At 38.5% G+C, this 12,142-nt stretch overlaps 1 protein-coding gene across 4 annotated transcripts in view; it reads left to right on the forward strand.

The window, feature by feature from the left end:
* Nucleotides 1-12,142, forward strand: part of RAP1GDS1 (Rap1 GTPase-GDP dissociation stimulator 1) — a 94,634-nt gene that overhangs the window by 42,143 nt on the left and 40,349 nt on the right. For 3 of the 4 annotated variants that reach the window (XM_071555888.1, XM_071555889.1, XM_071555891.1), the window contains exon 3: nt 8,126-8,248. In XM_071555888.1, coding sequence (XP_071411989.1) covers nt 8,126-8,248 — 123 coding nt within the window. Of the gene's footprint in view, nt 1-8,125; nt 8,310-12,142 lie in introns of those variants that run through there. The other variant, XM_071555892.1, reaches the window with a different exon arrangement.

The raw sequence follows: 12,142 nt of genomic DNA on the forward strand, positions 1-12,142 counted from the left end.
TCTAGATGGACTTTCTGATCCTCCTTAGGTCAGCTCTCCAGTGATCCCTGGTACATGTAACCCACCTGTGATCTTAGAAGGAGAAGGAGGCCACCCATGGATGTATCCTCAGACACAGCAGACTTGTGCCTGCATGTTAGTCCTGACACCTGAGCATCCCAGCTCGAGCATTCAAAGAGACAGCCGACACTTACGGTGTATATCCACAAAAAAGAAATATGCAGATGAAAGCTAGAAGATCCTCCTCCAAAAAGATAAAAATAAAGCAGGACTACTGTTAACTGTCTGCTGAAATTTATAGTTATCTGCTGAGATTAAAATACTCTTCAGGAAGATGGTGGTCTTAGCCCATGTCAAAGATTTTACTACTTTATTATTCCTGGTTTGTCTTGTAAACTACTAAAATATTAAGAGCAGCACTGAGCTACCCATAGTACCTTGTACAATTTGTTTTCTTTGTGTACTGGAGACATGAAATGATTACTGTTTAGCTACTACTAGTCTTGATGCAGCTTCTCTGGACTTCAGTGGCGCGGGGCTAACGCATTTAATGTCTGTTCAAACCAAAGGAGGAGAGGGAATAGAAATGAAATAGAAAGACATGAAACTAAGGGGCTGAGTAACAAGGAACAGAGTAGTGTGTAAGATTTTTTTTTTCTTAGAGGAACAAGAGAAATGGGGAAAGGGAGAAAAAGGTTTAAAGATAACATTTTTGAAAGAAAATAATAAGCTAAATGGCGGTATCTCTCCATAATTCCCACTGCATTTTACAACAGCTGCTTACACTGAGATTTTTTGTGAGAAAATGAAGATAGTACATATAACCCTGATGGAGGCTTTATATTCTTCTACTAGGGGAGGCTTAGCCCTATTTTTGCACTAGCAAGAATAGGAACTGTCTCAGTACACTGGCAGTTTCTACAGGCTAAAATACTGCTTTGCTGTAGTACCTTACGCCACGTCCCTCAGAAAGAACATTATCAACAAAACAGACTTCTATTATTTTTGCGGAGTTTGGCAGTATAGCTGTGTCATCAGTAAGGGTTTGCTGGTAGGAAGCCGTCAAGCCAAACCCCACATCTTAGACCAGTGTACTCATACAAGCAAGAATTTCTAGTCTGCCTCTGATGCAGATAATCTCTTGTTGCAGAGCCAGAGGATCACATTGAATTGGGCCAGCTCAGTCAGTCAAGCTCATTGCATGCCAATAAGCTTACCTGAGAATATTCTTAGCCAAATGCCCTGCTAAAAGTTGGGGATCCTGATGGAAATTTTGTAAGAGGGAGTTTTGGCTCGAGTACTGTGTTCCTTCTTTTTGCTGAAGACGGATGTTTCTTGCATCTTAGCTCCTGGAGCTGTTGCCTTGTCATGGTACTGTATACACACAACCCAGAATTGTTTCATCCTAAGTTCTGTATATAGTATATTATTACAGTATAACTATACTAAATCAAGGTGACTGCTTTTTATTGGACTATCTCCCAGTAAACTGGCTTACATTAATGATACTGAATGGTAATCATTGCCTCTTAGTGGGATTATATTTTACATAAATTCCCTTTAATAGTGATGTATTTAGTTAGTGCCAGATAGTTAAATGTTTATCCAAGTGATAAATTCCAAGTGCTATTCATTAAATACACAATGTGCCAAATAAAGATTAACTATTATGTATGTTTACTTTACAAAAGGCACCATGAATAGCAGTTCCAGATAATAGAATTGACACATCTTTTTTTTTAGATTGCATTTTTGAAATGCAACACAGAAGCAAAGGAAAAGGCCTACCTTTTGAAAATGCAATACAGAGGCAAAGGAAACCTCCTACTTTTTACCAAAAAAAAAGTTATATTTAGACATCATGTAATTCACAATTTCAGGTCTGAAATTCCATTCTTAGTTTTTCCCCAGTCACTTATAAATGTTATGTTTTTTAGATTAGGCTTTCCTTCAGCTACTTTGACAGCAGAACCTACTAAAAATATCAGTAGCTAAAAAATTGCTTTGTATGTAGATGTACTTTTTTAATAAGCAAAGGATGGAATTTTACAGCAAGCATTTCAGCTCACTCAAGAGCACTCTTAATTAAGAGATTGCTTGAAAGGACCATGAAACATTTCCTACATATATAATGCTCAGCTTTCAAGTTTGATTTGATATTTAAACTAAATCAAACTTGGAAAAAGGATTTCACACTATAGGCCTAGTATTTCTGTTACAGAGTTTGAAAAACGAAAGCATGATGATGCCCTTTACCCTGGATCCTGTAACAAGTCCAGTTAGTACAAGTAAGAGAGGAGGCAGGTGAAAATGTCCACACAGGCTGAATATGAAACATGAAGATGCCGAGACAGTAATGTCAAACTGTTCCAGCAACTTTGCTACTGAAATGGTTACATCCTGGAGAGGGTGAGTCAGAAAGGGCGAGCAGGAGAACAGCTTGGATAAATCCACCAAACTATGTGTCAGGGCTCTAAACTGGACCCAGTTCAGGAACTCTGGGGTTCCAAGATGCCTGACTTTAATATTCTGCCTTGCACTGTAAGGCATTCATGGAAGTATTGATGTGTATATATCCTTACTGAAGGCAAAGATCATGTGTATATTTATTAAATTAATTCTTTGGTACCTGCAACAGGCTATTCAAGGAGTGAAATTTCGTCCTGAAATTCACTTTTATACTTTGGATGTAGCTTTTGGAGACTTTAATCAGTGGGAATCCTGCAGTTAGTTGATTGATGAATCTGTCTCTCCATCTGCCCTTCCTTCTGTGTTAGAACTGAGATATTAATTACAAACATCTGTGTACTGTCTCAGTTGCTTCATTAAAAATAGGAATTGAAGTTGGCCTGTAGCTGCTGACAGAGACAGAACAGAGCAAACACCATGATGGAAACATTTGCCCAGCTAAGGGAGAATCCTTCCTCACTGCCTCATAGGTGTCTAATATGAAGGATAAGTGAGCAAGCAATTGTGATTTTGGGGATTTCTGCACGTGAGGAGGTGTGTGCCAAAAAGAAATTAAATTTATACAGTTGTTTGTATATATAAATTGTTACTAAAGGACTTGTTTTTTCCTGTCAAACTAACTCTTGATAACCGCAGTGGTCTTTTTGCCTAAGGTATGCTAAGCAAAACCCTCCTTATCAGTGATGCATTCTTTGTTGCATGAGAGCACATAATTTCTTTTGCTGAGGTTCTTTACATCTCACTTTTTGTGCTCTTGTAGTCAGAGCAAAATCTTCATTTTGTGGTTTGAAAAACACAGTAGGAGGCTGTGGAGAGAGAGACAATGTTTCTTGAGGGAGGCCAAATATGGCCACTGGTGGTTAGGAGGATGTGCCAATTAGAAGATAGCCCTTATTCCCTTCGTTCCCTTCTGCCTCCTGAAAGTGCAGATGGAAGGTTCCTTTCATGATATATGTGGCTCATCATTTATTCATGTGTTCATGTTTCTCTTTCTGATGAGAGTCCATGTAGGAGGAACATTATAAAGTCAAGGTAATTTTGTGCAGTCGTTTCAGTAGGTTTATAAAACATCTTTGCAACTAGAAAGACACATTTTTCGAAAGAGTACATGGCCAGCATGGTTTGCATAAGGAAGAAGACACTCAGGAAGCTGTTTATCTGCAATTCTGTGGCATGCCTCATTTGTGATGTGAAACTTCACAACATGGAAATTATTGCAGTGCTAGCTGTCAGTACTGTTGGGTTACCAACAATAGTGTAACCTAAACTTATTGTTTATAGTGAGTAGGAACGGTAAACCTATAGCTTTCTTCTGCTAGCAAGGGCAGAGTAGTAGTACTTTTGATAGATATGCCTGGCCTTTCCATTCCCCATTTCTGCCTCTTCTTTCACTTGAAATACCAAAATAATACCAAGAGGAGAAAAGAGTAAATAGAGGGAAGTGAAATTTCAGAGAACATAGAGCTGAAAGGGAAGAAAGAGTAGAATTTAATTTGGGACACTCAATGGATTATTTTTCTAGAGTGATTTCTGCTACTTAATTAAGCAGTTTGATAGCCAGGGTGCTCAGCTCTCCTACTCTGATCTATGGCATTAAACAATTTCCTGCCCGCACGCTTTATTATTCTGACTCCAGGCACTGCAAAAACAACCACGAGAAGCAAGGATATTGACATTTTAATCATCTAGCTATGACATTAATAAGATTTTGACACTATGTGATCTAATATACCCTTTGTCTTGATATCAAGTGATATAAAGACTGCAGGTTTAACCTTAGAGGGTTTTTCCCCCAATTACGCTGCTGTAGCACATCACTGTTATATTGTGTGCAAATGGGCTGTTTCTAAAGCAACATTATTACAATCCTACCATTCCTTTGCTGTAAGATAGGGGACAGTGAGTGCTCTGCAGGTGGGCTGGTGCAAGCAGACAGAAAATCAGGCTTCAAAAGAGCACATTTGAAATCTGGACATCACACATAGCAAAAGGATTTTGAGGTGTAGCGCCCTAACGTCAGGCTACCCAGATTGCTACGTTTCTTTCAGACACAAATTTAACAGATTTGAAAAGGGATGCAATTCTGCCAAAGGAATGTTGGCTATAATTTCCCAGCATAGAAAGCACAGCAGGAGAATTTTGCCTAGATGATTCTTGCTCATAGAGAAATTTTTTTGTTTTACTTGCTCCAACTACAGTGTACAGCATATTGAAATAGCAATTCAAAAGACAACAACTGAAATAAGTTTTCAAAATAATTTAGCCTCTAATAATTTACTAGGATCCCAGAATGAAGCTAGTGTGAGGAAGATTCATATCCTTAATAAATAATCCCTCTTTCATGCACACACACACACAGGAAGCCAGGCAGACCTTCTGCAGCCTCTGAAGAGAGCTATTAAAGGCAAGAATTGAGGGTTGCCTATGCTAAAGCCACTAGCAATTTCTAATTTTCAGCAAACCCTACAGTATTTCTGCTAGGGCCAGGCTGTGTATGGGCTTTGGCAGCGTTGGTGTGTGGTCTTTCAGTCTCGGGTTCTGCAGAAGAAACACTAACTCATGATTTTTACAGTCACAGTGAAAATTCTGCTATATAAACACAATCCTTCGTTATCTCACTGCAAAGAATAACACCACACACACTTTGCTTCATTTGTGCCCCTGTTTATGTCCCTTTATGTTTTATGTATTTATACAGGACTCATGTTATATGAAGCTGAGCAAAAAGGAGGCAGATGTGCACGGGCCTCAATGGGTGGCCAGTCCCTGCGTTAACAACTATGCCACTCTCTGGCTGCAAGTGGAAAAAAACCCAATGGAGTAGAAGGGCTTTATTTGATTTAGGAAAGTTATTTGCTTTGCTGTGCTGTCTGCAGGTCCCCTTCTAGCTATGCCTTCAGTGTGTCCCACAGAACAGAGCTGTGAACTGCGTACCTACATATGCACAGAGTCACATACAGGGCTGTTCGCTCATGTTTTGCAAGTAGCCATGAAGTACCTGTCCTGTTTGGGCACTTCTAAGAAATGCTTATATACCTAAAGCTGTGCTGAAGTCATCCTCAAGACCCCCAGCTTTGTATTTTCTTCTACAGACAAGCATTTTAACGATTAGTACCTCAACTGTATGTACAGTTGACTCCTCAGCTGAAGAGTGTTTGAAGATCTTTGTCTGGACTTCACAAGGCTGTCTTATGCATCATTAGCCTGCTGTCTTCCTTCTTTAAAAGAATATAAAAAATATGAAGCAAAAATGCTATATTTAACCAGGCAATTAACAATTTAAACAAAAATTTAACTAGGTTATATACAAGACATCTTGTTGTAGTTAAAATACCCTTCCTTATGTAAGCATTTCAAAACTCCAGAAAGATTGGTTTATTGTAACTAAAGTATCTGCTACTTATGTGTGACTTAAGAAATTAATTTGTATATTTCAGCACAGTTGGGTTTTTTCCCACTTTCTGTAATAGAACTTTCATGTGATGAACACAGAATCCCTGGGGAAAAAAAAGGATCTTCTGCAGATACAAACCAGAGTAATGTGCATGAGGATTTAACAGTAATTTTCTTGGCACATTCCCTTAGGATGCCTTTTATGGAGGTTCTACTACAAACTACTTGCAAAGATTTAATGTCATACTCTTGTATCTCTATTTTGAAACTGGATTAATCTGTATATTACACCAAGTGTAACTTGTATGCGTTCTGTAGAGGAAGAACAGAGCTTAGGTAGGCACAAGCTGAAGCGCCCTGTGGCATTTTTAACACCTAAGGCAGTTACTGGCAAAAACGCCTCAGAGAGCACTGTGGGCTGCATGGTTAGTAGCAATTCTTCTGCCTGATGCCAGAGTAATGTGCTTGTTCCCAAAATAATTGTGCTTGAGCACACACCCAGCGTAGGGCAGAGGTAGCAGTGTCCCTGCCCAGTGCCAGGTACACTCACTCCTGGTCAAATTAATCAGTCTTCCCTCTTTTATGACTAGTGAAAGTTTGACATTTGTACTCAACTTAGGTAACAAGACATACTAGGATGTGGTTTGAAGGGAAGAGTATATGCAGGTGTGCCTCCTCTACTGCTTTAAGACAAAATTCACTGCTCTGTTTCCATGTATGTGATCCCAGCTAGTTGATCTCCCAGTTTCTGACAGGCTTGTTAAGTCTGTGCTTTTATTGGTACTCACTTGCTTATCTTAAGAAAATAAATCTCTAGGTGCATGTGCTAAACACAACTTGCCTGGAGAAGCATTTAATTTTATTTTCCCACTTCTTGCAGGATATATTTAGTTCCACTTATGCAATTTATCCTTTGCACGGTAATGAGTCTATCAAACTGCAGATTATAAAAATAAGATAGATACTGTATATTTCAGCAGCATGACAGGAGAAAATGCAGTATTGTCTCCTGCCTACTAATATGGGTTCACAGATAGCTACATTTTGAATTTTGAATTCTGTACTTTGAGTTTTGAACTTAAGGGAGAAGGAGGAATTCTTCCTTAATGGACAGCTAAGATGTCTGAACCAGTCTTTAGTCCTGATATGATTTTTTCTTAATTCAATTTTTTTTATCTGTGTATATCCACAGGAGAACAGAGCTGTATGTCAGAATTTATAAAAGCTTCCAAATAAGCCATAAGCTCCTTTACATTCTATCTCTTGATAGGCTTTCTCAGTGTATTTCAAAAATTGCAGTTAAGTGAATTGCAAACAGGTCAATAATAATTAGCACTTATATTATGCACAAGATGTTGAAATTAATCTTTATTAGTACCTCTTCTGTTTGTAATCAGATGACATCAATGACATATTGTAGATGAGTGGTTCTAGCCAAATACCAACATCCCAAGTTCGAACTGAATGCAAAAATAGGAGGTAGGACTGCAATCCAGGCTTGAAGTTCTCTCTTTTTAGTCTGTTTTCTGTTATCTAGACAAAACCAGCTCCCAGCCACTGAAGCATGTACATTCTGTATGTGAACCACAAAACCCATGTGAGTCACCTCTGCCAGGCTTGTACTGGCTTCTGTTTGGGCTCAGCTTGAGTGGATCTATCCCATGCTAGGATGCAGCAGGATGGTCCTGGGACTACCACCAGTTAAAATCAATTGCAGCCCTGCAAGTGGGGAAAGGGCAGAGGATGAGAGAGAGAAGGCTGAATGTCAGAGGAGCCGAGACCAGGATCATCTAAACTCTCAGTCTCCTCCAGTTTCTGATTCCTACACTGCATTAAGCTGTACCCTCAGCTGCAAGGGCTTCCCTATCATTCCTTAAACATTTCCAATACTTCATCACTTCAGACTATCATTCCTTGACTTTTACATAGAACCTTAGTGTGCTTCATATCACTTTATGACCTTCAGTCTTTCTAACAGTCTCTCCAGTATTTTCTCCATGTATGCATAAGTATGTATCTGTATTTACTTATATAGCAGTCACCTTATAAAGATCGATTGATTGGGAATGGCAAAGTATTAAGTCCTATGAGCACATCAGATAAAATAAATATGGTTACTGAAATAACAGTTGGCTTCTTAGATGGGAAAACAATGGCTTTAATAATTACTTTTGAGAAGACTTAACTTCCCTTCTGCTTTTCTTTCTTTTCTTCCACAAAGCAAGTTGATGCACAAGTCATTTTTGTGTAATGTGTTTTTCAGATATGGAGACAAGTGAAAAAATCCAGAAAAGTGGAGTTCTCCAGGTGTTCGCGACTCTGTTGACGCCACAGTCTTCCTGCACAGCAAAAGTAGCTAACATCATAGCAGAAGTAGCCAGAAATGGTGAGGTTTTCTACAAGAACTTTTCTGCTGGAACATCTTCAGTTTTTCACCTCACTTGTCAGTATGTTTTACTTCATTTATGTTTTCATTTTATAGATTAGACACCTTTCATGTCTTTCCCTTTCACTCTTTTTGTTCTGTCAAATTTTTTTCTCTATTTTTTAGTATGATCAAAACAGCATTTGGCTGCTAGGATTTTTTTTAGCTCATACTTTCATGGTATTTAGTTTTTAATACAATAGGGCAATTTATTGAGCAGAAATAGTACACCACTGAAGAAATGCAATTCCATATGAAATGCATGTAGAAAAAAAGACCTGCACCATTTGTGCAGCCAGTTATGCATAGTGCATGTAGTTACAGCAGTAGCACGTATACAGGTAGTTAAGGGGTAGATCATTTCTTTGGTCTGAGATTTGTGATAAGATTGTTACCATTATGAGGCCTTTGATACCACAACAAAACCAGTTAGTCCTACCTAAAGAGCATTCAATGTGTTAGTCCAGGGTCCCAAATCAGAATCAGGGGTCCATTTTGGTATGTATTTTATGTATACAGCATATGATAAAATGTTGGAGATAAAAAAACTATTTAAACTTTTCTTTAGAAAAAATTATCACAAAGCTCACTCAATACCCTGCATACCTTGAGCTCAGAAGAATAGCCTCATATCTGCAGGCAGGCACAATGGGCAGACCCTGTGATGAGGGTAGAGGAAGTTTGTGGCTGACTTTTCACACTCCTGAGATTTCTACTGTCCCAGCCAAAGAGGCACAGAGGCATTTTGGACTTTCCTTCCCTTGAGGCCAGGCAGAGAAAGTAGATAAGATGCTTCTTATCTGCTATCCTGGGAACCTTATCTCTCTCCATTTGTAAACTCTCATGCTGGTGCCTCTTCAGAGAAAGGGCTGTATTATTGCTGACTATTTTCACATTTCATTTCCACTTTTTCTTTGGAATCACAATACTACAGCTTCTTACTAACAGCCCCTGGGCGACCTTCTTCACCCAATTCACTGATTTTAAGACAATGCTATATATGGACATTCAGAAACAACAAGAAAATAAGAGATATATGTTTAGTTTTCAATTGTTAAAATTATTTAGATAAATAGCCAGTAAAAATGTAAACATAGAAATTTAAACTTAGAAATGTTTCAGAATGACAGAGATTTATGAAACCATATCATATGTTTTTTTCTGTAATTAATGAATTCATAATAAGTGTATTTAGAGTATCACAGTCAGCCATGTATCTTCACAGTTAGTCCTTGTAGCTCCTACCTGAGGAAAGTTAAAAATAAAATCAATGTTCATTACTTCTATGTATTGTTTCATTAAAGATTCTCTTACAGAGCATTTTAGCCACTATCTTTCAAATCTAAAATAATACAAGAAGTGTCTGAATAGTTTCTAATGTATTCTTTTTCCTGACAGCTTTTAAGCTGATGTTATATGTATGCTTTTCAGAAAAGCTGGCATTTTATTTGGTTCATCGTGCAAAATATTAATTGTCTTCCCTTAGAGTCATTGGCAGGTGTAATGGAGCCCTCTGTCAGCCAAGGTTAAAGTGAAGGTATTCAGAAACTATTTAAGGTAGCTGGAGCTTTTAAAACGGGGATCATCTGAGTATTTCTCATTGGATTCTAGCTCTGTTGAAATCATTGCTTAAGGAGGAAAGCAAGGAATACCTCATTTGAATTCAGTTGTTTTCTTTGTTTTGTTACATAAAAACACAAGAGTTCAATACTTATATTGCACCTGTTTTCAACAAGCTTCAAGGCACTTTGAGAAATTTGTATTCTCAACATCCTACAGATAATAGGCATTAAACCCAGGCTCTTGAGCTTGTTTCCCTGTGGTCACACCATGTAACACTGCCAGAACTGCAAGTAGAGCCTCTGATGTTGGGTGTTACTGATAAAAGAGCATCTTTTCCTTGCTCACTTCTTGTTTTGCTTTTGCATTCCCCTCATCTGATCATAAACACACACACAGACACATCTGGTCACATCAAATTCTTCTACTTACCTTAATGATTTTGTCATGTTTCATCTCTCCCTTTTCATCTCTTTGTGCTCTTGCTCTGTTTCATCTCTTCAGCTCACATGACTCTTCCTTCTCCCAAAATGAGCTCCTGTTAGTCTCTCCTATTCTGAATATGCAAACACACAAAACTCCCTTTAGTCACTCTTGTCTCTCCATGTCTGGGTATTTCCCTTTGAATGGTGAGCATATTGAAGGATCAGATGTACTTGTTACATGGAGCTTCTCTCCTCACTGTGGACCTTTTACATGCCCTTACATGACCATGATAAATACAAGTTTGTTCTGCGTGTTGCCCAGTTATTTTTTTGCTGAATGGGAGACTGAAAGCTTCTGCTCCCTCCAAATGAAGGGAGAGTAGAAGGGTTTCTTACTCCTTTTCACCATGTGAGGAAGAATATAAACAAAGAGCAGAACAGACTGAAACCTCTCAGTCTTTTAGGAGAGAACAAGTTTGATTTCCTGTTACAGACTAGAAGAAAAAAAAAATCTGATTTTGATGGTGTAGAGACTATGATAAATTAGTGAGTGTAAAAGAAAGTGCTTCAGGGATAGCTGAGGAACAGAGAAAAGTTTTCACAGGCAATTGAGAGGAATAGCCTGAGGGGACGGGAGACAGGAAGAAACTTAATACATTTAGTAAATAAACATTGCAATGAAGATGAAAGTGGGTGATAAAGAAAAAGATTGAACATTGCAAAGACATGTCAAGGCCAATTTTAAAGAACAGATATGTCTGATATTTGTTACATTCATTACAATGGACACCATCACCATTTATCACCCTATACCATCTGGCCACAGTTTTAAAATGTTACAGTACCTTAGGAAGGCATGTTAACTGTGCTCACAACTATCTTCTGTTGTACCTGTGCAAGTGTATAGATATTGCCAATTCTTTTTCATCTACTTGTTGATATATCAAAGTTTATCATCACATGAGGATTGTTTGTCTCTATGATAGTTCTTTAGCTGAAATAACACTGCAAGATCAACTACAAAAGAGACGAGGTTTTATAGCTACATTCAAAGAACATTGTAATGGGTGCAATAAGTGAATATTTAAGAAGATGTGGTTGTACTCCAAGCACTGTATGAAATCTCTGAATTATTGGCATGAGGAATGCTGTTGATCCAGAATTGGAAAAACTTTCTCATCTGTTTTTAAGGGGATTGTGCACCACATTTAGTTCTGTCTTATAAATTACTAAGTAACAAAAAGGCAAGCTGATTTTGCAAGATCCAACATTGTCTAGGATCAAGAAGAGACATAATTTGCCCCAGCACTCAACCCTGGTGAGGTTGCATCTTGATTACTGTTCCAGTTCTGAACTCCTCAGTACAAGAGAGACGTGGAGCTCCTGGAGCAGGTCCAGCAGAGGACTATGAATATGCTGAAAGGACTGGAGTGTCCCCCTTACTTACGAAGAAAGGCTGAAGGAACTGGGCATGTGCAGCCTTGAGAAGAGATGACTAAGAGGGGACCTCACCAATCTATGAGGAAGAACTTGACTGAGCACTGGAACAGGCTGCTCAGAGAGGTTGTGGAGTCTCCCTCACTGGAGACAGTCAAGAACTCTCCAGATTCATTCCTGTGCCAGATGCTCTAGGATGACCCTGTCTGAGCAGGGATGTTGGACCAGATGATGCACTGTGGTCCCTTGTAGCGTTACCCCTTCTGGGATTCTATAATAATTTGCAATTCACAATTTAAAAACATATTGACCATTTGCCTGTTACAATACTATATCTCTAAAGGGTTCTCTGTGGTAATCTATGAAATTACACTTACTGGTGTGAGGTAGTTCCTCCTATAAACTTCCTTTTTAAAATGTGCAGCACAGTGCC

Source organism: Pithys albifrons, chromosome 5 (genome assembly GCF_047495875.1).
Source record: "Pithys albifrons albifrons isolate INPA30051 chromosome 5, PitAlb_v1, whole genome shotgun sequence".
In the NCBI taxonomy this organism is placed as follows: Eukaryota; Metazoa; Chordata; class Aves; order Passeriformes; family Thamnophilidae; genus Pithys; species Pithys albifrons.